Below are 25,990 nucleotides of genomic sequence, written 5' to 3'. Positions count from 1 at the left end.
GCCCAGAACTCGGAGAGACTGGAGAAGGAAGAAGACGGAGAAGGGAATTCTCTTTGTAGCTTCTCCTGTTTCCATCGGGATCGATTTACTGTTTTCTCATCTCTGTTCAGACAAACCACTATTATAATCCCTGCGCGTATCATGACGACCCCCTCTGACTCTCGCATTACACCAATCTCCCTGCAGGCAGGGATGGGAGGGTGGGTGGTTTCTGCATGCCCAGGCCCAGGACACAGTTCTGGCTCAAAGATGGACTGAAAGGTAGCAGTCTCCTTTTTCATTATGATACCAGTGCTTCAAATGAGGGCCATGTAGGTAAGCAAAGGAGCCAAGCAGTCTGTGTGGGGGACACAGCAGGGAGTGGTGGGGACTGTGGCAAACTGGAAACAGACGCTCCCTCTACAAGGGCAGCTGCTACTCAGCTCCAGCCAATTGTTGCATGAGGGAGGGATGCGGAGCCACTGCCAGACTTTCTGCTTTCTCAAGTGATGCTAGATATCCAGATTTTAATGTAAAACCTGCCAGTTTAAAAAAAAAAAGGTTGGCTCAAATATTTAAAAACACAACACAGGCCAAAGCAACACATTTGCTGGCCAGATCTGTCCCAAGGGCCATGAGGCTCCCCCTAGCGCTAACCAAGCCCAGTGCTCACTGCCCTCTGGCTACAGGGTCTAGGTGGGCGCTGTCGCCAGTCCCCGAGCTGGGAGGGCCTGGGCCTTACCTTTCCCGGATGAATTCGGACATTTCCTTCTGCATCTGTTTGCCCTTCAGCTGTTTCTGAAGCAGCAGTTCAAACCCAGCCACAGTGCCATTGCCTTGGGGGTCCTTCTTATCAGCCTAGAAAGGAAACAGAAGCATGAGAGTTGAGGTGACATCGGTGTCCAGAGCCGGGTGGAATGGAGTGTAGGGAAGTCGGACCCCAGAGGGGACCCAGATGCACCTGGCGGCCCCGACTTCAGCTGGAGAGGGAGGAAGGGAGCGGCAGACCTCGCTGCCCCGACCCATGTCTCTCCTGGTGCTCCTGCTCCCGTGTACTCTCTGAAGCTTAAGCCCTTACAGCTGCTGCCACCCCACCTCCATGCCCCTCAGCCTCCCAACCTGGCAAAGAAGGGGGAGAAGGGCAAGAGGCAGGGGCACAGCGTCTGAGGCCTGGCGGCCTGTTACTTTCACTGGATGGCTGCTGAGGCTGGCTGGACCGCTGGGTAGTCTTAGCATCCTGACTCTAAGCTGGGACAGTCTGCGACCTTGGGGGCAGGTGCCCCTAACCCTAAGCCATCCCGTCTCCTGTCCTTGGTTGGGCAGTGACGTCCTCCAATGTACAGCAGAAGATCAGAGTGGATTCTGGGGAGACACTGGATTGAAGGGAAGACAGAGTGGAAAAGGGCAGGCTGCCCAGGGTGGCATCCCAGCTGGGGACCTCAAGCAAGTTTGTCACTCAGTCCAGGGCCAAGCTGCGTCATCTGTAGACCTGGGGAAATAAGGGCCCACCTTACACGGTCATTTCTGGATACACGACTTACGGAAACAGCTTAGCACTGTGCTCAGCGTATGCTAACTACTCAAAGAACGGAAGCCGTTCTTAGCTACTTTTAAACAGAAGTCAGGACCCAGGGAAGATGGCCAAGTCAATGAAATGGGAACTTAGTACCCAATCCATTTCGTAAGCAAATACTCTTAAAATTTCAAAAATTAAATGCTTTTTCATTACTAGAGACAAAGAGGGGTATTTATATAGTTAGACGTAAAGAAAAAATGTGTGATGATTTTTCAGTATTTCTGGGCTATTGGCAAAGATATGAAACACTAGATGAGTAGGTGGTGATGGCTCCTAAGATGTTTTTGAGGAGCAAATTGAAGAATTAATTGAAGAATGTAGAGAAACACTGACGAGAGAAAATCAAGAACTGATAAATTCTACAAAGTCAATCCCAATGACCGAGAGGACCCAGCAAGTTGGAATCATTATAAGCTAGAAAATATGTGAACTAGTTAATTTCGAAGTAATAGATATCTCTATGAAGCACAAACTTAAAATATCAAGAAATGTTTCAGCAGCTCAAAGTATAATAGTAATAAGTGCTAATTTTTAAAAAAGTAATAAAAAAATTTTTTTAAAGGGAAAAAAAAAATTAAATGCTTTTTGTTTGTTTTGCCTGCACTTCCTCCAGGACACCTGAATACCTCCTTCCTGCCCGTCCCCTGCCCCACCTCCTGCCTGGCACCCCCTAACGCAGCCTTCCCTGCAGGACATTCGCCCCAGCATCTGCCCACACAGCCATGACTGCTGGAGAACAACCCCCAGAGCCTCCTCAGCCCCGGGAGGGCACCAGCCCAACACCATCCTCCTCCATTGCGGCCTTTCCCACCAGGACTCCAGAGTCAGACGCTTTGATACTTAAGGGAAGGAGTAAAAAGTACATCCTTTGACATCACAGACAGGTGCATGCATGAGAACCCTGTCCCAGGACCCAGAAAGGCCCAGGTCCTCGTCTCCACTCAGCCAGTGGGCGGCATAGTCAGGTCTTTCTAGTACTAGGCTATGCACACCCCCCCACCCCCCGACCTTGAAACAGGAGCCGGTTGCAAGCCTAAGATCCTTTCCAGAACAGACATTTTAGGAGAGGGGAATGGAGAGGGGTTGGTGATGCCTGGAAGGAACCCTACTTTTCATTGTCCAGTAGATGAATGGTTTTACGGCCATATCCCCGTTCCCTTCCAATGTGAAATCCCTTCCCAGGCTTCCCCGACCGGAGGCCCTCTGAGCCGCACAGTAATACCCCTTGTGACAAGGGGGTCACCACCCCATGGGGCGCACTGTGTCACAGTGGGGCTGCACCGGGCATTTAAAGTTTCTCCAAGGACATTTAAGATTTGTGCATTTCATCGTATGACTACTACATCTTGATAAAAAAGCAAAAGAAAAATTAGCCAAAATACTGAGTCCCAATCTGCCTCCCACACGGGATGGAAATGCTGAGTGATTTGTCCACACCAGGGAAAACCAGCCAGAAGAAAAGGGCTTAAAGACTGTATCAGCAGAAAGATTTCTATTAGCAGAAACGGCCTTGAAGGTCGGGGAGATAAAACACTAGAGTAAGTATCAGAGTCCCAGGGGAGCCTGAATTAAGATGGGAACTCACAAGTGTCGCTCTCTTGGATGCTGCTGACCAGCGCAGGACCACACGCTCCCCTCGGCTCCCTGACACCCCCACCCGATACCCCACATGCTGACTCCCAGCTCGCCAGGGTGCCCATCCCAGGGCTCGAGCTACTCACCCTTGAACGCTCCATGTCCTGTGCCCCTCTCTAGGGACAACCTCTCCAAACCCAGCTACTTCTCTCCATCTGGGAGAGAGCCACCATCTTTCCTGCCCTCCCACATCCACCTGCTACTTTCACTCCTGCCTGCTCCTAGTGTCTCCTCCCTGCATGACACGCATAAACCAGATCCCATCATATTCCTGCTTAAAACCCTCCGACACCTTCTTACTACAGATAGAACAAAACGAATGCGCTACGGGGTCTCCTGGCCCCCGCTCACCATCGCCTCTGAGCTCACCGCCCTCTCCCAGGGCTGTCTGACACCAAAGCCAGGGCCCTTTTTATAGCGTTCGCTGCCTCTGCACAGATCGCAGAAGACCTGGAAGAGACACAGCCGGGGCAAGAGGAGCTACCCCTATGGAGGCGGCAACAGGAATCACTGGGTATCTCTTAGAGCACAGTGATTTGGTAGAAAGAAAAAAGCACTTTTGTCTAGTACTCGGTTAGCAAATCTAAAAAAGGATAGATAATCCATTCTGCGTGGTGTGAAAAAAAAGTTTTTAATTTGTTTATTGTTCCTCAGGGTGTTTGCAAAGTTTTTTTTAAGTTTACTATTCAGAGGTTTTTAATATATTCACGAGGTTGGGCAGCCATCACCACTATCTGACCCCAGAATGGGGTGATCTCCTTTTGAAAGTCATTACTCACTTTAAAATGCAAATGTCCAGGACTGTCCCCAGAGATTCTGAGCAGTAGAACTCTACATTTTTCAAAAGATATTTAATCGTGGAAAAATATACATAATTTACCATCTTAACCATTTTTAAGTGTACAGTTCAGCGGCGTCAAGCACATTCACATTGTTGTGCAACCCTTACCACCATCCATTTCCAGAACTTGTTTTTATCTTACAAAACTGAAACTCTGGACCCATTAAACAATATGCAAAAGTTCCAGAACCACGGAATTATTAAAGCTGGGGCTCCCTACACATCCTCATGAAAAATCTCCTGACTTTGATGGAAACAGTGAGGCCATCCAAGGGGACAAGTGAAGCACTCGTCCAAGGTCACCTACAAGAGTGACCAGGGCAGGTCTGGCACCCAGATTCTTTTAGTGAAATTGATTCTGGTTTCCTGCCTTCATTGAGCAGCAAAGAAAGTGATCCCTCAGCTTACTCGCATTCTGGTGGGGGTTTCCATAGTGCCACGAATGAAAACCCTACTGATTCTCTGAGATTCACGGAATGATTTGGAATCCAAGAGGGTCTTAGAGTTCCTGCCTCAGATGCTAAACCTACAGCCAGCCCTTTAGGGGCTTCAATAGGAGAAGCCCTCTGCTCAGAGCCCAAGGCCTCTCCTGCCCCTCCGGCGTATCCACTCCTGGTCCTCAGAGCCACGGTGTGGGGGAAACGGAGGCACCACTTACCCAGAAATAGTCGCAGTAGCTCCACTCGGTTGGTTTCAGTAGCTGCTGCTCCGGCATCGTGTCTGGGTGAGGGAACGTCACACAGTTTATCTGTAGGGCACAGAACAAGAAAGAAAATTAGCTTGCTGGAGGATTGGGAGAAGCTGGGAAGGCTCTGTTCCCAAGACACAGTACTAAAGAGGCCTCCCTTTAGGGCCAGCTTGACAGAGCACACATGCACTGGGATCTTGGGATGCTCCAGCACTCGGCATTTCAGATGAGGGGCAACCAGCAGGCACACCCACCTCAGAGGGGCTGGAACTGGTACAAACTCTCTGGAGGGCAGTGGAACAGGATCTATCAAAATTTCAAATGTCTAGAGCCTTCCAGCCAGCAGCTGCACTTTGAAAAGTCCATCCCACAGATACATTTGCACATGCGCAGTGACGGACAGACGTGGTTTTTCACCACAGCACTGTTTGTAGCAGCAAAAGACTGGAACACACCTCCACCGTCCATCAGCAGGGGATGGTTAAAAAAGCACGACAGACAGGCATCTGTGGGACTCGTACCCATGGTGAAAGACACAGCGAGAAAGTCCTCATGTATCGATAAGGAAGGTGTGCCAGGATATACTGTTGGGGGCGGAGAGCACGATATAGAATAGTATTCACTGCATGCTACCGTTACCGTTAGTGTACAAGAAAGGGGGAGGACAGATACACATTTGGTTATTTATGTACAATCACGCACCACATAATGACAGACCTCATATATGATGGTGGACCCAAAAGATTGGTACCATAGAGCCTTGGTGTGTAGTAGGCTCTACCATCTAGGTTTGTGTAAGTGCACTCTATGATGTTCGCACAACGACGAAATCACCCAACAACACATTTCTCAGAGAAGCAACTTATGACTGTACAAGATACTTCTGGAAGCTGGCAACATCATTTGCTCCTGGGAAAGGAGGTATGTGGCTGAGGGTGGAGGTGGGAGGCTACCTTGTGAAGTGTATCTCAAGATATGCACGATATTCGTGTACGTTCACGATACTCGATGAACAAAGGGAGTTTAAGTGATCATCAGGGTGCACGCCGGGGGCTGGCCCCAGCCCAGGAGAGGGCAGTGTCTCTGGAATCTGTCTCAGACTTTTCCACCCGAGCACATTTGTGGCGCCCCTCACTTTGTGTCCTGGAAGAAGTGGCTTTGCTGCTCCTGCTGACAGTGCTTCAAGCCCAGATCAGGAGCCGCCTAATCCACGCTCTTTGTGGGAGGTGCGGAGACGTGGGGTGCTGTCGGCCTTGAACCCCTCACTGCAGCCCCAGCATCTGAAGTGGAGCCGTCAGATGTGTGAGGTGCGAGCAGGGCAGAAACCCCCCAGGTTCTGGATTCCAGTGCCAGGCAGCCACTCAAACGTGGAGCCACATGTCACAGAAGTGCAGCTCGGGCTAGGGGTGAGAAGCCTCGGCTTTGGGAAGGGGTGGGGGCTGTGGAGGTCTGTCTAAGAGACAGATTTCTCCCAGTTCCCGCCAACTGTGGTCAAACCAGGATGAGGAGTGCAGGTTGTCAGCTTACGTGATGACTGGAGAGAAGCTGGAAATTGGGATTTTTATGTCGTGTCTCAATTTTTACATGTTGGCAATTAATTCAAAGTTAATAATAATACCAAGAACCACACTGTGTAATCATCTCCTCTGCCAGCTGAGTCAGGCTCATGGGCCCCCAGCCGTGACCTCTGGTTCAGGGACTCAAGGGCGGCTGCCAGGGGCATGGGCCTGGCTTGCAGTCCTGGGAGGAGAGGACTGGAGAAGTCTGAGCCAAGGAGGGAGCTCCCTCCTCCTGGATACTGACATCTGGCTGACGTGAGGGCGGAGACTCTCCCTCTGGAAGGAAGCATGACATGGTAGGAAGGACCAGAGAACACTGGAGATGGGCAGCACCGAATTCCTCCAGGTCAAGGTGCCACTGGCCTTCAGGAGCCTGCTCAGGGGGAGGCGAGCCTTCAACGTCCAGCATCAGGCAACAGTCTCCCCAAACCCTCTTTTCAGGCTAACACCCCAAGGTGTGTGCAGAGATGAGGCTCCTTCTAGGGCTTTGATGACCATTGTCGTGTGGGCCTTACTTGCGAACATCATGGAAACACGGGATGGATTCCACAGTTTCACATATTGCTCATTCCGTGTTCTGGCTATCCTTGTTTCAACAAACAATGGTGGTCACAGTCCATCTTTATTTTGCTTAATAAGGTAGTCCATAATTTCAACCAAATTTAATGATAAATTCACTATGCCATTACACTGGGCATTAAGAATCCTGGAACTAGGAGGCTGGAGGCCTTACACCCACTCTGAAGGGGGTGTAAATGTCTTCTCAAGGGCCCTGTCTGGTCTAGAAGGCCCTGGAACCCCCACTGAAGGAGAGCTAGCTGGGTTGGAGGAGAGGGGACGGGGAGGATAAGGCCTCATCTCTCTTGTGGCTTCTGCCACTTTGTGGGGACATCAGTCCTTGGATGGACTGGCCAGGGGTCCCAGGGTGCCTGTCCTCGCCTCTGTCAACTCTGGTTTTAGGATTTCTCAGCCCTCCCACAGGGATTTCCCCAAATCCTCACAGAGCCCTGCACACCCTGGGGGGCATCTCGAGAACTGCACCTGGCCAGCCCCCTCGTGGGAGGCAGCTGCAATGACTCAAATTCCTGGGGAGCACTTCCTTGGGCACCTTGCCAAGAGCGTTGCACGCATTCTCACTTCATCTTCCCAGCAACCGCATGAGCCACGTGACATTGGCCTCATTTTATACGAGGGGACCGAGGACCACAGAAGTTAAGTATTTGACTCCAGCCTGGGCTGACGGCAGAACTCAAGCCCCCAACCACGATGCTGGTCAACAGAACACTTGCTCGTCCACTTTCCATGGCAACACAGCTCTAGATTCCCCAGCACTCTGCACACACACGTTTGCAATTATATGTCTCGTGATTGTTTACTGAGCATCTCTCTTCCTTGCCAGTCCGTCCGCTCCATGAGGGGAGGCAGACCACCTTGTCCTGCTGTTTCCCTGGTACCCGGCACAGCACGGGTGCCTGATGGGTGCTCAGTACAGGTTTGTCGGGGCAACAACTGGAGGCTAAAGACAAGGTATAACCTCTGCCCTCCTGGGGTTATAGCATCGTGAGGAAGGCAAACCAGTAAACAAGTAACGGCAATACTTTGGGATGGCTCTACGGCTGGGGTAAGCATGGCGTACAGGCTATGGGAAGGGACTCAGGGGAGGAATCTCAGAGGGAGTGACATTCAGGTAGTAAGAGGAGGATTGAGGCGGGGGCGGGGCGGGGGGAAGGTGACAGGTGACCAGTGCTGCAGGGGGGAAAGGCCCAGGTCTGAGGATGCCCCCCATGGCTGGGGAACAAGCTGCTCTGTGAGGCTGGGGCTCAGAATCCAGGGACACTGAGGCTGGAGGGGCGCGGAGACGGGGGAGCGTTTGGCAGGGGAGTGCCGTGTGTGGGCTGCTCTGGGGCGAGCCTGCTGCAGCGCAGCTGCACTGGAGCACCAGAGGGAGAATGCGGACCGCGACCCCGGGGGGAGGCTCCGCAGTGACAGGAGACGCGATGGCAGCCCAGAGCAGTACAGTAAAGAGGATGAGGAGGAGAACACGGGGCACTTTACAGACAGACTTCACAGCACTGTGATGTTAACTCAGTGAGTGTCCACCAGGGTGACTTTGCTCCCTCCATCCCCCCCCAACACCTGGCAATGTGGAGACATTTTTGATTGTCACAACTCATCCCACGCGGCACAGGACAACCCCCCAGAACCAAGAGCTCTCCAACGGGAAATGTCAGGAGTGCCAAGGCTCAGAAGCCCTGAGTGGACTGGCCCGAGTGGACAGGACTGTTTCCGTTCCCTGAAACGAGAAACTTGGGGTGGGAAGAACAGACGATTCCGGGGAGAGGGAGGCAGTGGAGGGGGTGGTGAGAGCTGTGGGGTGTGCTAATGTCCTGGAAGCAATCAGAGCTGAACTGTTTATTTGTAGCAACCTACAGTGCAGGATCATGCCCAGATGAGGAAACTGAGGCATGGAGAAATGAAGTCCCTGGCCCACTATTACACAGCTAAAAAGTGGCCGGGCAGGGTCGGGATCCTAGTTCCTAATTCCTGGGCCACCACTCTTATGACTGCCCTGTGCTTCTATGACCGCGGGCCTCAAAGGCAAGGTTCAGTGTCCCTGGATCAGAGGGGCCGGAAACGAAGAGGCAGCCTGGGACGACCCTGGGCTCGATCCAGCAGTGCTCCAAGGTCCAGAGAGGGAAGAGAAGGGAGAGAGGCCTCTGCCCCTGGAACCCTCCACGTGCGGATTCCTGTCCCCTCCATCTCTGCTCCTCTGGCACAGAGCTCGTCCTCCTCCCAAGGTGTCCTGGGCACAGCAAGTGCCTCAATTCCATCCTCTACCAGCAAAACAGAGGGGGTCCTAAGGAACCACTTCTGCTCTAATAAGAGCTAATCATGTGCCAGCCACTGTTCTAAGCACTTTACATGAATTAGCTCATTTAATCCTCACAACAATGCTGTAAAGCAGGGATATTATTACCCCATTTTACAGACGAGGAAACTAAGGCACAGAGAGGTTAAATAACTTATGCAAGATCACCCAGCTTGTGTGTCATAGTGGAGCCAGGGTCTGAAGCCAGATGATCTGGCTCCAGGGTCTAGGCACTTAACCTGTGTCACACTACCTTTCCAACACACTGAGGCAGACCTATGCCACGCCCCCGTCCAAGGCAGGGGCTCATGTAGGAAGGGGTCCTTGACAGGGAGCAGGAGAGGGGTACGCCTCCCAATGTATACAGAATAGGGGAAGTTCTGGGAGCCACTCCCACTGTTGCTCCCCCTGAGATCACCATCCTTAAAGCAGTGGCATCTTCGCTCTGGCACCAATTCTTCTCTCCAACACTCAGATAAATAGTCACACACGCCCCCCCCCCACCCCCAAGAGCCAGAGTGTCCCCTGTACAGCTCAGGTTCCACCAGGGCCATCCCACACAGGGGCAGCCAGAGCCAAAAGGGCTGCCCCCACAAACTCTCCGGGGGGCCTGAGGGGACAGCAGTAGTCACTAAACAAAGGCGCCTGGCCATGGCACAAGAGCCGCTGAACACAAGGGCGACCCACCCAGGGGGCCTGGCGTGGGGAGGCCTTGAGCACACCCCTGCCCCTTGCCCCTGCCTGGCCCAGCATGGAGGCTGTGCTGGAGGGCAGGGGCCACAGCTCCTCGCCCACCTATCTGACCAGCCGCCTGCAGCACAGACGAGGACATGGTTTCACAACCAGGCAGACCCCGAATTTCCTCCTGGAGAGAAGCTGGTCTGGGAGGCTGTGGCAGGGGAAAAGCCAGAGCTGGGGTCTGTGGAAGCAGAAAAGAAATGACCCCAAGGGCTCAGTTCCAGCCCACGAGCTCCCACCCAGGGACAACAGACAGGTGACATCCGGAAGCTAAGGCTGAGGACCACAGGAGTCCCCAAATTCCTCTTTCTAGGAGAGGAGTGTGGCCAGGTGGCTTTGTCGTCATCTTTTCTGAAATCCTCTAAACCCTGATACATCATGTTTGCGCCAAGGGCTGTGAGCTGCCGTGAGTGCCCGTCACTCCCAATCTAGCAGCCTACTTGATTGCCAGCCCTGCCGAGGCCCTAATGCTGTCAAGAGGCTCATGTATCTGCCCTTCAAAACGTGTTCTGGGCCGGGTGGGGAAGCCAGAGCATCAGAATCAAGCTCCATCTTCGCCCCTCAGCCCCACCATGACCCAGACTGGGACCTGGATGCACCACCCTCTGCTGCCCAGGCTTGCAGATTTCTGCTCCGCGGGTCACACAGCGCGAGAAGTTGCTCACCCCATCCCCACAAGCCAGGGAGACATTAGCTTCTGCCCCCACCTCCTGGGAGCTGGGCTGTGATTCCCTCCGTCCCCTCTGAACAGCCCTGCAGTGTCCCCTCCTTGGGAAACTGTGAGCTCTGGAGGATCAGGACCCAGGCTGAACCCAGGGAAAGCCAGTGCTACGTGGAAGGGAAAGAGCAGCGATACAGACGTCTTCAGCCCATCTCCAGCCTGGAGCTGTGTGGGGTCACCTGGGCTGGCAGCCAGCAGACCCAGGTCATCCTCACTCACTCTGTGCCCTTTGGCCAGCCCTTCCCCTGCTCAGTTTCCCCAGCAAAAATTCCCCAAGACTGGAGTGTTCATTTAAAACCTCTGGGGATATTGGTTATAATGCAAACTTTCCCGCCGAGTCAGCGGGAAGGAGGAGGGAAGGCCCCTGAGGCAGGTATGGACAAGGTGTGCAGCAAAGGAGACCCTGGGCCACACCCATGCCCAGCCCCCTGGGACAAAGCCCTGAGCTCTGCCTGAAGGACAGGACACAGCAGGTGACTCAGGCCCTCCTCCAGGCCTGGGCATCATGACCAAAGGCCTCTTGGGCAAGTCCGGGAGGCATAACACTCTGCTTTTCGCTTTACATTTCTCTTTCTCACTCTCCTACAATTCTAATATATCCCCCTCTTGTACTTTCTTCTCCCTCTTTCCCCCTATTTCAGGGAACTTTTGGGAGCTTCTGCTTTGCCCCAGCACTCTGGGGCTGTTTTGAGACAATCTGAAGATAAGGGTCTGTGGCCTTGGGAAGTCTGTCCCGGGGCTGCCCGTGCCCCAGTGGCCCCTCAGCTCCAGTAACAAGGAGGCTGCACAGACTCAGTCCACACGGCTGAGCCGCCCTGCCCTCCGGAGGCAACTCCCACCAGGGAAGGGTAAGAGCACAGCTCTGGAATCCTGATGCTTCCCAGCTGTGTGACCTTGGGCAGGATAGTGCTCTGTGCCTCAGTTTCCTCATCTGTAAACAGAGTGACAAGAATACTAGTGTGTTTCCAGCACTCACTATGTGCCAGGCTCTAAGTTGTTTCCAAGTAGGGACTCATTTAGTCCTTATACCATCCCTGTGGCACAGAGCCCACCATCTCCCCATTGCACAGATGTGGACACTGAGACCCAGAGACCTGCCCCAGGCTGTGGCCCAGCTAGTAGGTGCTGAAATTGACACTCTGGGTAGATTCCAGTTCATAATCCCCAAACTACATCAGTGCCCTCACCCACACCTCACACCATGAGTGGAGAATTAAATGGGCCACTCAGCTTGCTACTTTGCATAATAAAAGCATACAAAGGTGGCAGCGTTATGTCTGTTGCTATTGTTTGCCTGACACTCTTTTTCCTCCCAAGCGGGATTTTCAGCCTGCCTGAGCCAGGGGAGCACAGCCGCTGCTGGTTTCAGCTCCGTGGCAGTGGTCAGAATGGCTGAGAACTGTGCATGACGGCGCCTGAGACAGCAATGCCCCGCTCCCGGCTTGGCTGCACTTATGTCCAAATAGCAAACCCAGGACCACACTTCTCACATCTCCAGGTTCTCAGCTGTCTGAGCCGATGGACAGCTCGTTTCTCTAGATGGAGGAGGCACTCATGTCCAGCGCCCACTTTCCCCAAGCACAGGGCAGATGTCGGGTGCAGGGGAGCCTCTGCTAGCCTCCACATGGGGGCTTGGCGGGCTTTTGGAAGAGCCCCGGGAGGCGGTCTGGCCACTCAGCAGAGGCTGCCTGCTTCCCATCAGGAACTCCCAGGAACTCTATTCTTAGGGCGCTTTCTCTTGCTTTTAACTTTGACATCTTCCAGAAGTTACCCTGCACAAAAGCAACCCCGCCGTGGCTGTAATTTACACGTCACGTCACTCGCACACAGCACAGTCCACCCCCTTCAACCCACTCCTGTACTTGTACCATCCCCTGCCTGCCCCGCAGAAATGGCTTTGGCATCCTCCCAACCACCATCCGGAGAGAAAAAGTGAAATGTGGAATCGACAGACGGAAGGGGGTTGGGGGAGGCAGGGGGAAACTTCGGCTACATCCAAGCTTTGGAACTTCCCCGATTCCAGGCTGGGCATCGCTTCCACTCAGCGGTCCGCACTGCCATGGCAACAGCCCAGCTGTGGCTGAAAAGCCCCAGCTTGCAGCTCAACCTGTGAGCACGCCATAGGAGCCACTTACCGTGATGGTGTTTTCCTTGCTCTGCTTTTTGCCTGGTGACGAGGATCCCAGATTCTGGGGAGAGAGGCAAGAAACATCATCAAAGCTGTTCTCCATATTGGGCATTCTTTTTCATTCGGGGTCCCTGAAGGTGGAGGGATTGGTTAAAAGCCCCGTGCTGGGGAAGTTCAGGATGCTCAGGCTGCCGTTAACTCCTATGTCACCATACTCTGCGAGAGGGCAGGCAGGAGCATCCTGACCCCACACTGCTCCCGGCTTGAAGGCAAACTGGAGGAACCCTCCAGCAGAGGCTCCAAGGGAACGGCTCCAAACCAGGTCTGCCTCCTCTTCTCCCAGTCTGTGATCTGGGGAGTTAACCCCTCAGCTGCCCTCTGCTGGTGAGTGGTTCCGCGTGCTGGCTGCCTGAACCTGCAGAATCCACCCAGAAGCAGGGGGTTAAGGCAGATTGCAGGCCACCGCCTCCTGGCACTGAGGATTCAGAACATGACATCTTATTCTGAATCCCCCAGGTCCTACACATCAAACCCTAAATGTGTGCAATGGGCACCGGGGCGCTTGGCTACCTCCAGGACTTGCCGCTCTCCCAACCCTGAGAGCTGGGAGGGATTTTCAGCTGAGCCGTGTTTCGGCTTTCATTCAGACTTTGGATTGCCTTTTTGCGTCTTCCGGTTGCCGGCAAGAAAACCATCGTCCCAAGTACTTCTGAGCCCACAGGTCCTCAGCAGCTTGCCCCACTCCCAGGATGGTTCTGGCATGGAAAATTAAGGGCCGCCAGCTGAAAACACCACACTGGTCCTAAAAGCCTATGACCCTAAAGGGGAGCATCAATTCTGGTCTCTATTGTCCCACTATTAGCAGTTACACTACAGATTCAGTAGGGTCCCTGAGTGGGACATGTGATGTCCACTCCTGTCTTGAGCCACACGACAAGCTGGGAAGCAAGCTCACCCCTCAGGCCCTGTGGGTGGCCACTGTGTGTCCTGGGACTTGGTGCCTTATCCTTTCTCTAGTGGAATGTAAGGCTGTCAGGACTTCATGGAAAAAAGGCCCAGAAAAAGCATGGAAAGACTTTTCCAGCAAGCCTCAGGGAACCAGCAGCCCCCATCCCTGGGCCAGCACAGCCCTGGACCACCTGGGAGGATGACATCCAGGGGTGGGGGTCAGCCCCTGCCTCAGGAACCCATCTGCTCATCAGGCAAAAAGGGAGCTTGACGGAGTCCTTGCTATGGTCACCTCAGTCCCCTGCTCCCATCTAGACCTATTTTGGCTGGTAAGTAAAGTCAACTAATGAAACCGAGGGACCTTTTAGATCATCCATTTCACAGGCAAGAAAATGAACTCACTAACCTTGACATCTTGCTTTGGAGTGTGTCAGAATTAACTGGGGAATTCGCCCAAAGCTGAGTCCCAGCTGCACTTCCCAGAGCTTGTGACCCAGAAGGTCTCAGGCGGGGCCAGTGCCTCTGATGCCAACTCTGGGGACCTCCCTTGGAGGCACACTGACCTATGTTCTGTTATTTCATCAGGCTCCCTACTTAAGGCAGCTGCCCCAGCAGTCCCAACAGGCTCTGGGCAACGTCAAGCTTATGACCAACTATAGCTTCCGCAGATGTTTTTAATGCATCAACTCATCCAGGTCACCCACCCTGGTCCCTCCCAAGCTAGCAGTTCTGCCCCAGGGAACTTGCTAAAATTGGGCCGCCCAGGAGGGAGGCAGGCAGAGGCTGCACAGCACGAACCCCGGTGCCCCTCTCCAAGGAGAAGAGACGGGTGCAGAGCTCTCTTACAGGCTCACTCATGCAGAGGCTACATGCCAGGAGGGGGAGGGGGGGAGGGGGAGGGGGAGGGGAGGGGAAGGGGAGTCTTTGGGATGGGTCCTGCAGCTTGTAACAGTTTCCCTGTCGTGGACACACAGCACCACCGTGCTCCCACTCCAGCCCACCAGGAAGGGCAACCAGTGCACCAGCAGCCCTGGCAACAGCCTTCGAATCTATATTTTGGTGCTGATGGTGATGGTGATGAGGAGAAGGACGAAGAGGATAACTACTAGTGGGAGGAAAGTCTGCAAGGGCCTCTGCCACTGAGTGCTTGCTTCTGAGGCAGGCACCAGGCTAGGCATTGGCCATCCTCCCAACCCCAGCAAGTTCAGTGGCATCAACTCCATTTTACAGACCTTGAAACTGAGGCTTGCAAAAACTAATTTGTCTAAGGTCACAAGGCAAATAAACAGAGGAAATTGGAACGCAAGCCCGAATAACTCTTTTCTCTAGCTTCCACCATCTCTCCACTTTTAGACCTGGGACAGTCTCTTGTTTTCCAGGTGTCTCTGCAGGGGACAAAAAAGATCTCCATCATCCACAAATATGGATTTGGGGACCACTGTGTCCAAGGCTCTGTAGAATGAAGCTGGACCCCAAGGCCACGCCCCTCCCTATAACTTGGGCCAGGACAGGAGTGCAAGTAATGGCATTGAGAGCGACGTTCCAAGGGTGCGTGTCAGCACCTTCTCTCTCTCTGCCCTACAGCTGTGCAGATTCAGCTGGGGGGACGGGCAGAGGATCACAGGCTCTTCCTGGCAGTCTCAGGCTCTGCACTTGCTGCTGCTGACCTCTGCCTATTGTTCCAGTGTCATACACATAAACATATGTCATGTCCGTGCATCATGTACATATATATGCATCACATACACACCCCACAGCACTACACTGAAAGGGCCCAGGAGGAGTGAGACCTCCGTCTCGGCGGGAACACCTACTAGCTGGAAGCTGGTTTCTAAATACTATTGCCCGCTAAAAGGAACTCACGCTCCTTGGCAAAATGGCCAATTCCAAATGCCAGGTGGACCTGGAACATCTTATTGTGCCGAGAGGTAAGAAAGTGTCCAAAGAATGCCATGATATAACAAAAGGACCCAGGGACCAGCTTAAAGAGGCTCCCACAAGCCAAATTTGGGACAATTTGAGCATGAATGTGAATAATGACTACAAGTGATTTACATCAAAAGGCGAGGAGAGAGAGAGGGCAGCATTTCTTTATGGAAGAATGCCAACAAAAAACGTACAAGGAATTAGAAAATCATCATTTGCAAACCCCAAAGTCAAAACAAATTTAGTCCGTGATTATTAAAGATGCTCAAAGCGGTGAGTGCAAAGATTGTTAGGGAACAGGATAGGCACATGGTCTCACCCGATTACCCCACAGATTACTGACAAACTAAAAATGGAAAACGTCCCCCTCAAAGGAGAAGTCTGGTAGCCGCCACATTAACCCAGAGCTCAAACTCAGCATCAGCGGCAGGTGAGAGCCTGCAGTGGGCGGCTCCTGGGGCCACGGCAGGAAGCACTGGATAGGCCCCAGGTGGTATTCTTGCCAAAACTGCTGAGCCTGAGTCTAAGCACAAGCAAACAATTAGACCAAGAATGGAGGTCATTCTACAAGACAACTGAGCTGGGCTCCAAGGAACAAACGAGTGCAGAAATCTAGTCTAGACTTAAAGAGACTAAAATGATAACTGAGATGAAATGGCAACAGCAAATCCATACAATGGAGCATTATTTAGCCACAAAAACCAAAGTACTAATACGTATGACATTGACGGACCTTGAAATACTATTCTAAAGTCAAAGAAGCCAGAGTCAAAAGACCACAGATGGCGTGATTCCATTCATACGAACTGTCCAGGACAGGCAAATCTATACAGACAGAAAGCAGATCAGTGGTTGCCTAAGGGTTATGGGGATTCTTTCGGGGTGATGAAAATGTTCTAAAATTGATGTAACAATGGTTGCACAACTCTATGACCACTGCGTTGTACACTTTAAATGGGTAAATTAACTGCTAAGAGAACTACATCTCAATAAAGCTATTTGGAGCGAGCGAGAGACACCAAAGAGATATAGCAACTGATGTGTCCATGTGTGAAACCTGAATGGATCCTGGACTGGGAAGAAGAGCAGTATTTTGAGGACAATTGGAGAGTACGAATATGGATAATATATATATCAGATGATTTTATTTTATTGAGGTCACATTGGTTTATAACATTATGTAAATTTCAGGTGTACAACATTATATTTCAGCTTCTGTATAGACTGCATTGTGTTCATGACCAAAAGTCTACTTTCCATTCATCACCACACACATGTGTCCCTTACCCCCCTTCATCCTCCACTCACCCCCTTCCCATCTGGTAACCACTAATGTGCTCTCTGTGTCTATGTGTTTACCTTCCACATATGAGTGAAATCATACGGTAATTGTCTTTCTCTATCTGACTTATTTGGCTTAGCATAATACTCTCAAGGACCATCCATGTTGTTGCAAACGGCACCATTTTGTCTTTTTTATGGCTGAGTAGTACTCCATTGTCTGTGTGTGTATATACACTACATCAGATGATATTATTGAACTAATATTTTCTCAAGTGTGCTAATGGTACTGTGCTCATGCTTTCCCCCGCAGGGACACATTCTGAAACATTTATAGTTAAAACCGTATGTCAAGAATTTGCTTTAAAATAACCCAGTTGGGGAGACAGGGGTTAGCGGTTGGGAATGGGAGTATAAATGAGATTGGTCAAATAATTGTTGAAGCTACACGATTGGTCCATGGTACTTTATTTTAGTATTCCTTCTATTTCTATAAACATTTGCAAATCTCCATAATAAAAGTGCTTTTTTTAAAATTTCCTGTGCCTATGATTCTAGAAAGTTTTTCTCCTTCCCTTTTTTCAAATCGCTCCCAGCCTGCTTTCCTAACCCCACCTGGGCCACTGTACTGTCACCGTGAGGTGAGGACCGCTCGAGGGTAGTGATGCACAGGGCAGTGCTTGGTGGACTGCAGTGGGTCATTTGCAACTGATCCAGCAAGCCCCGCTCTGCATGTCCTCTCCCCGCCGTCTCCCTGCCCTGTGAGCAGTCTGGTCCCACCCCCTCGGCATTTGGGATCCAGTATGAAACCTCTCAATGGCTTCTCAGTTAGAATAAAACCCAAGCTCCTCCCAAGAGGCCCGTGCAGACTCCTCTAGCCTCATATTCCAGGCTCCCTACACCTGCTAATTTAATAAACCACAGCCCTACTCGGCCTCTACGGGTTCTTTGACATCACTGCTCTCCTTCCTGCCTCCAAGCATCTACGTATGTGTTCCCTCCACCTGGAGTGCTACCCCCACCCCCCCCACCTCTTTGCCAAGATAAACCCTTGCTCACCTTCCCAGTCTTAGCTTAAGTATCTTTCCTGACAGAGTCTGTCACTGACATTTCCACCACCACCCAGCCAGGTCTGCATAGCACGCACGTCCCCCAGCCCTTATCACTGCTGGGACAAAATAACCATTTATCTCATGTCTTTCTCCAGCGTTAGCTATAAACCCCCATCAAGGCAGGGGCTGTTTCTGTGACTCAGTGCCTGGTCAAGAAGTAGATACTCAATAGAACGTGTATTATTGAATTGTGGCGGGGGGTGGGGGGGCATTAAGTACATGAGCTCCTAGCATTTCACCCCTTTGTCCACTTCAAACTCCATTCTCCCATGGGCCCCTTAGGTCTCTAAGCCCTTAGTCACAATCCCTTTCCTCTCTCCTGTGTCTTCCTGGGGAAGTTCACGGGAAGCCAGAACAATTGAAAGATGGGTCACAAAAGGGCCTGGGCGCTGGTGGGCAGGTCGGTCCCTTGCCTTCCCAGTCCCTGGGCAGAGATCAGAGGGCTCCCACCACAGCCCCAGGCAGGCGGGCAGGGGACAGGCTAGAATGTGCTTCTGCAAAGGCTGGCGAGACTGTCAGCCTTCAGCCCCTCTGCGCCCCACAATCAGGTGGGCCCCATTTATCCAGTACCCAAGCAGCCCGCCCCAGGGCTGCAGACTTGAAAACCTCCACTGGGTGGCACTAGATCACCACACCACCTGTGCCCAGCCGTCCAGGTCTCCCAGGGCTGGGCAATGGAGAGGGCGGCCACCCCAGGGGCTGCTGGGCACCCAACCCTCGGTCCTCCCATGATGGGGCACGGTGGGGACACAATCCTGGTTTCCATGAAGATTAGGTATGTACTCCCCACCTCCACCAACATTCTAATTTCCCTGATTAGCTGGCTCAAAGAGGAACACAACAGGGTTTTTTGACCAAACCCTGAGCAAGCCACCTGACCCACCCACCCATCCATCCACCCATCCATCCATTCTTCAAATACTACTAAGTCATAATTGCCATGAATTATAACTGACAGCCTGGGACAGGGTGAGTAAATGCTATGCCCGCTGAAGAGTGCTGTATATACTTTGGGGATCAATTGTTGGTAGCACTCTCTGTAAATACCAGACCTTCTTAACCTATTTCTATAACTGGCCTCCAGCACCTTTGTGGAAAGCCAGCTCCACAGATTCACAAATCCCTCCATGGCCTAACAGGATAATATTCCACCTTACGGTTCCAGGAACTGGTGAAGAAATGCATATTTGCTCTCTCCACAGACTGCGTTATTTATTTCTGTGACTTTGATGACACCTCAACTCTCAACATTATCATCCAAGGAGACTATGCTCAGCTCCGCCGGTCCTGAAGCAGTCGTGCCCGCCCAGGCCTGGGGTCTCTAGAGCTCTCCTTCCCGGAATCCCCAAGACCAGTGCCTTGCATCTACCTTCTTGTTTTAATAACGCTTATTGTATCTGCCTGCTATAAAAGTAAAATGTGTTCATTTCATTAAATTTGAAAAATACTGGAAAGCGTAAAGAAAAGAAAAATTACTCACGGTCTTGGAACCAAGGTTTCTCAACCTCGGCGCCATTCACCTTTTTGAACTGGACAATTCTTTGTTGATGCAGGCTGTCCTGAGCATTGTGGGATGGTCAGTAACATCCCTGGCCTACTAGATGCCAGTAGCACCCCCGCCCAGTGGGACAACCACATGTCTCCAGACATTGCCAAATGTCCCCCGACAGAGCGCCATGGTCTTAGATGCAGACTCAACTACCATCGATGTTCTGGTTTATTTTTCTTCGAGTCATTAATCATCACATATGAATAGATTTCCTCCTCCCAAATAAGACTGTACACAGCTTGTGTTCTGCTTTTCCCACTCGATATTATGTTATGAACATTTTCCCAAGTCATTAAATTTTCCTCAGAAGGCAGCTTTTTAATGGCTGCATGATATCATTGGCTGGACGGACGGTCAGTGCCAAAGTCCATTTTGCCCATCCCCTATTGCTGGATGGTTAGGTTGGGTCCCATGCCACTGTGCTGTAAATAATACTTGAACAATAGCTTCACACATAAATCAGGATCCCTGAACATATTCCAAGACCAGAGGCTAGTAGGGAAATTCCTGGGTCAAAGGCTTAGAGTACACACAAACTGGCTTCTGAGAAGGTTGCATCAGTATACATTTTGTTTTAAATGGTTGTGTAACAACTACACAATATTTCGGGGTGGGGGGAACCATGTTCTATTAGGAAAGGAAAGAAAAATGATTGGGGGCGGGGAGGGGGTCCAATATTCTTCCTGACAATACCCAGGGTAGCACCAGCTTTTTCAGTTACGTTATATCACAGCAGAACTTCAGCTGACCTCTTCAAAAAAACACCCCTAGTCAGATGGCAAATCAAACAGACTGAGAGCGGCTGTGTTGAGAAGGCTACTTGGGGCTCAGCAGGAAACACGCAAGGCCAGGGCAGCGACGTGTGCCACGAGCTGGGGCGTGAAGAGGACACACACATGCTGTGCACTACTGACAATGCCTGGAGCCTCGAGGCTCAAGTGTGGTCCCTGGGGTCCCCGACCAGCGGCACTTGTATTACCTGGGGGCTGGCTGGAAACACACAACCTCCAGCCCCTCCCTAAACCTCCTGAATCAGAAGCTGCATTTTAACCAGAGGCTCAAGGAATTCAGAGGTAAGAAGGCTTGGCCCACTCAGACATGCAAATTCTTTCCCAGAGTTTTAACTGACCTGAACCTGAGCCCAACATTCAGCCTCCTAAGAGAACAAGTTAATTACATTTCCGAAAATTAACACTCTTAAGCTGCACTTAAAGCTAAGTGTCACATTATAGCCTGCAGTAACTGTAGTAACATATCGCAAGGTATTCTTGCAGTGACTGGCACCGGAGTGCCCACCGTTGTTGGTGACAAGCAACTATTGTTATCAGCAACAGCATCATCATCACCACCACCCTTGGAGCCTGGCATTTTAATTCCTGAAAGAGGTTGGCAGAATTTCGAGGCTTCATCAAGAACATCTTCTTGATAGTCTATGGGTAGACTATAAATAAGACTAGTCTTTAGTTTTTTAGACGAAGTTTAACGCAACTTAGAACCACAGGGCTTGTCATCAAGGGCCAGTCTGACCACTTAGTAATCAGGTCAACCTGCACAAGCCACTCAACCAGTCTGAGGCTCAGTGACCTCACCTGTAACACCAGTACTGACACATACCGCAGGCGTTTGCACAAGCGTCAGCTGAGATGACAAATGCAAAAGCAGACTGGGAATCTTAAAACATACTCCCATTTCTTCCCGTCCTGTCACTGCCTCTATGCTAGATTATTAAATATGGTAAAACATTTTACAAAATGCCACCCTGGGTGAAGTCTGGGGTGGGGGAGGGGCACGTAGAAAAGGAAAATGGCCCATTGCATCCATATTCCTAAAGTGATGGAAGATCTGGACTCTACGTCTCAGGAATCCAGACAGCAGGATGAAGCCCCCTGCTCCAGCAACAGTTCCTATCCTACCACCATGAGCCACTCCAAACTGCCCTCGACTTCTGGAGAAATCAACAAGTGACAACTGCCCCTTCCCCCAGTCACAGTACACTGGAATGGCCCAGATATACCAAGCACTTTCTACTCAGGGCAGAACTGGGCTGTAGCCACCTGGACTCCCGTCATGTCCTTGTCTTAATGACCCCTCTCCTTGGGCCTGCATACACAGCTCCCCCTACCTCCCGTAACAGGACCCCTTACCTGGGAATCACCGGTGGATTTTCGGACACTCATGTGGGCAGTCTCGGGAGGGTGCGCTGGGGTCCCTGATGCGTGGTATCCATTCACTGCGGGGACAGAAACACTGCTCAGATGCCACAGTGGCCGTGGGGGGGGGTGGCGCTGGGGACCTCCAACTTTCTGCAAACACAGCCCCTTCTCCCACCTCCGGGCCTGCCTCTGAGAGGTCTTGCAAGGCTGGGAGCACCTCTTGGGATCTTACCAGTATCTGCAGAGCTGGAAAGGGGTTGAGAACATCTCTCTAATCCCCAGAACCCAGTTATTGAACTCAAGGGGGACCAAGTTGCTTTTTGAACCAGACAGGAAAAGAAATGTGCTTCATAGGAGGCGAGGTCACTACAGCCCAACGGCCAGGGCCAAAAATGCCGCATCAGCTGTAGTCACCGGGGCTGGTCAAGGGTCCAGTCTCTCTAGAGTCAGCAGGCCCCGCCACCGCCTTCCTGCAATTCCTCTGGAGCACCTTCTCTCTGAGGGCCTTCTCCACCCTCACCCTATGTGGGTATAATGGAAAGAGGACTGGTTTTACTGGTTTCCACGAAATTTGCCTTTGCCAATTAATAGCCAAGTGGTCAGATGATATCCTTCTTGAGTCATAGTTTTTTCTAAAGTTAAAAAAAAAAAAATTCAAGGCTCTGAAATTCCATCTTTATGACCCTCACTCATGCTCCTCAGGTGTGCCGATAAGCCTGCTTTCCGTGGCAGGGATGGAGGAGCCCTGGTTTGTAGCATTTGCCAATTTCTGTGGCATAAATACTCCCATCGTGGCCAATTTGAAGCCCCCAGCACCGCTGCATGCTCCTGACATCACAGATACACACGGTGGCCCATGCAGACTCAGTCCCCAGAGGTGGTGCTGCCCGCTCACGGACACAGCTATGTGAACTTCGGGAGCCTACGTGCCTCCTCACTGAGCCTCAGCTTCTGTACCTGTAAAATGGGGATGATTCTACCTAGTCTCCAAAATCAAACAAGACAACACTTACAAAAAGGATCTGTAAATTAGAAAGTACTGCATGACAACAGAGGGGACGGATGGAGAGAAGGAAGGTCACTACTCTGTTCCTGAATCCGGTCACCTTGAACCCTATGCCTGCACGATCTCCGGAGATTGGGAAGGCTGTCTTCCTCGTGCCCCAGGCTTGGAGGGATGGCTGCAACATATATACCATGCAGGTCGGGCTGGAGCAAGACGCAAATTGATGTCCCACTCATGGCTCTTGTTGAGAGAGCTCTGCAGTGTGGCAGGCAGCGAAGGAGAGCATGCCTCAAAGTCACTAAAACCTACTCATCTGGAGTGGAAAGTGCTGGAGACAAGCAATGGAGTGATGAAGGCCACCCCATGTAGGACCCTTTTCATGCTGGGGATGTCCCTCATTCTCCACCACTTGCAGCAAAAAATCCAGGGCCACCTGCAAGCAGAACCACACTCCACAGGTTCCTGCGGGCAGCTCAGCTTCTCCCTGATCTTCGGGGTTGGCCCAGTGCTCCAGAAGAAGGGTGGGCACAGATAACACTAAGACAACAGGAACCGAGGCACAGAGCTGGCCCCCAGTGCAGTGGCTTGAGGAAGCAGCTAGAAACAACAAATTAACCCCATGTGGCCAGCCACAGTCCTGGTCTATACTCACACCCCCCAGGCAGCTGATCAAATGCAGATACTATCCACATGTCTTCTAGCTAAAGAGGGGGGACCAACATTCCAAGAGCATCGGAGAATACTGAGGGGGCTGAGGAGAATGTAGATATGCCAGGAAGGAAATTAGACTGATGATAAATAGCACTCACAATGAAGGCATAACATTCGAGAAATTTTACTTATCAAGTGGCATAGCACTGCAATGGATACAACACAAATGCTGGAGAATCTAAAGACGGCAGGAGGAGACCTTAAGGCGCTGCTTTCAGTCCACAGCTGATTGCTGGACAAAACTGAGGATGTGGACTATCTCAGTAATTTAATTTAAAAGGATGATTGAACTAAATGTATTAAACATCATATCCTACAAACAATGATGATATCTTTTGCCAAGAAGCCACGGAACATTAAAAAAAAAAAAAGAAAAAGTTGGGCATATTTAAGCCACAATAAAATATCAATAAATTGCAAAAGACATAAATAACACAAGCTACATTCTTTGACCAGAAAGCAATAAAAGTAGATATTAATAATGAAAGATCAAATATACAAGGTCCCCATTGCCCCAACTCCCAAACATTTGGAAATTTAAGAAAATGCCCTCAATCTCTGGTCGAAGAATTGAAAACCATAATCACACAATATTTACAAAATAATGAGGAAAAACATATCAAAACAATTGGATAAGGCCTGAATTATATAGTTGAAGGAAAATTCATAGCCTTAATTATTTCACTATCAAAGCCAAGGGAGTAAAAATAAATGGACTAAACATTTGACTTTAGAATTAAAAAAAAATTTAAGCCAATAAAATAAATGAAAGGAAAACACAAGAAAGGGATATAAATATGGCAATAGGAATTAATGAGTTAGCAGGCAGGATAATCTCAGCAACCCTGGCTGGTTCTCTGTGTGTGTTTGCGGGAGGGGGGGTTGATCACAACAATAAAAACACAGATCAGGCTAATTTGAGACTGAGACAAGCACAAATGCTCAGTATTGAGAATTAGAAAGAAAACATAAGCACAACACCGATTTTTTTAATGCTAATAAATGCAAAACCTTTCATAAGATTTAAGTTATCAAATAGGTTCAAAGGATACTAGAAACACCAAAACGAGTGAAACCTCTGAAAAAATGACCTCCCTCCAAAAGGCACTGGACCCAGACGGTTATACAGGCAAAGTCGTTCAAACTCTCAACAAAGATATACCCAGGCACGAAGTGCACCAGAGCACGGGGACACGAGGTAAGGTTCCCAGTTTGTAACACAAAGCCAGCGTCACCCTGGTCTCAAGTCTACCACCACCAACAAAAACGGACCCCAGTGCAGTTTGACTCCAACAAGGAGACAGGTAAGTTTGCACCTGAGCAGGCCCCACTTTGGAATCAGCTGCCACTTTTGATGGTGTTGATCCCTGTAAATCGAGGTTGCCCCCAATTCCTCGAGGGCAGAGGCTGCCCTTCTGACCCCGACTTGGTCCCTTCATGGCACCTCAGAAGTGACCCTTAATACACCACGCTCTATCTCCTGCTTTCAGCCTCCCCAGCTCTCAGCCCGCCACGCTGAGGGCAGCTGCGAGCTGTCTAACGCAGGGGCTTTGTCCCCTAATCCATTCTCTTGTTCTCGCTTCAGTTCTGGTCTGTCAGCTGTTGGCTAATTACCGCTCATGTCAAAACAATTACTGGGAAAGGAAAAATAATTTTCCCTCCAACCATCTCTCCCCATGCAGCAGCGCTCCTCGGACGCCCCGTCTTGCCTATTCCTCCAAAAGTCCCAGGCACCGTCAGAGAGGCCATCCACGGAGACCCGGCCGCCAGGGCACACCCGCGAGCGCTCCCGACGGGCACTCCTGCCCTCTGGGCTCCCAGGTCCCCAGGGGCAAGATGCAGACCAGGCCCAAAGTGGGTGTTGTCGAGGCCTCCCATGTCCCGGGGAGAAAAATAAGATACAATTGGTCAAGGATCACTCATAACCATAAGAAACATAACTCAGTGTGGATACAAGAAAAAAAACATAAAATGCCAAGTTCAGCTGTTTTTAAGATAAGAAAAGGGAACAAAAAGCTCTCTGTAGTAACTTTAGAAACGTCCAATACACATTTAAACACACGCAGGCACACATCTCATTCCTCTTCATGGGTGGTTAGACAGACAGACAAAGAGACGGCTTGGGAGATGCCTAATGCGAGGAGGGGACAGATATTTGTTTAGAAAGGAGGAGGGGGTCTTAGAAGGTGGAGGAGCGGATAAAACAGGGAAAAGATGGATCACAGAAAGAGCTGTCGAGAGAGACAAAGCAACAGAGTAGAGGCAGCAACACCTGCTGCGCAGGATTCACCTTTCCAGAAGCTCTGCTCTCACTTCCCAGCTCCAGCCCCCCTCGGAAAAGTTCCAGACCCCAAGGCCCGCTGTCCAGGAGCCTGTTCCCTTAGGAACCCCAAAGGGTACACGTACCCCTCCAGACAAGAACACCAGCCCTGGACACCCCACTTCTGCCATCTCCCTTCTCTCCGGAGTGAACACAGGAACTTCCCCTCAAGGTTAAGAAATCTGGCAGCCCGGAGGCCTTGTTCCTGAAACCCTCCACCTCCCTCCCGTCACACACTCAACAGGGTAGA

General features: G+C 51.1%; 1 protein-coding gene across 11 annotated transcripts in view; it reads right to left on the bottom strand.

The window, feature by feature from the left end:
• The window catches only part of GAS7 (growth arrest specific 7), a 218,192-nt gene that overhangs the window by 26,896 nt on the left and 165,306 nt on the right, over positions 1–25,990 (bottom strand). For all 11 annotated transcript variants that reach the window (XM_046674952.1, XM_046674962.1, XM_046674957.1 and 8 more), the window contains exons 4-7: positions 21,695–21,780; positions 12,742–12,795; positions 4,690–4,779; positions 722–837 (exon numbers count right to left, since the gene is read on the bottom strand). In XM_046674952.1, the coding sequence (XP_046530908.1) occupies positions 722–837; positions 4,690–4,779; positions 12,742–12,795; positions 21,695–21,780 (346 nt within the window). The remainder of the gene's footprint in view (positions 1–721; positions 838–4,689; positions 4,780–12,741; positions 12,796–21,694; positions 21,781–25,990) is intronic.

Source organism: Equus quagga, chromosome 11, assembly GCF_021613505.1.
Source record: "Equus quagga isolate Etosha38 chromosome 11, UCLA_HA_Equagga_1.0, whole genome shotgun sequence".
NCBI lineage: Eukaryota > Metazoa > Chordata > Mammalia > Perissodactyla > Equidae > Equus > Equus quagga.
Note: the sequence above shows the minus strand (reverse complement) of the source record. Positions and strands in the feature narration are given on the sequence as shown.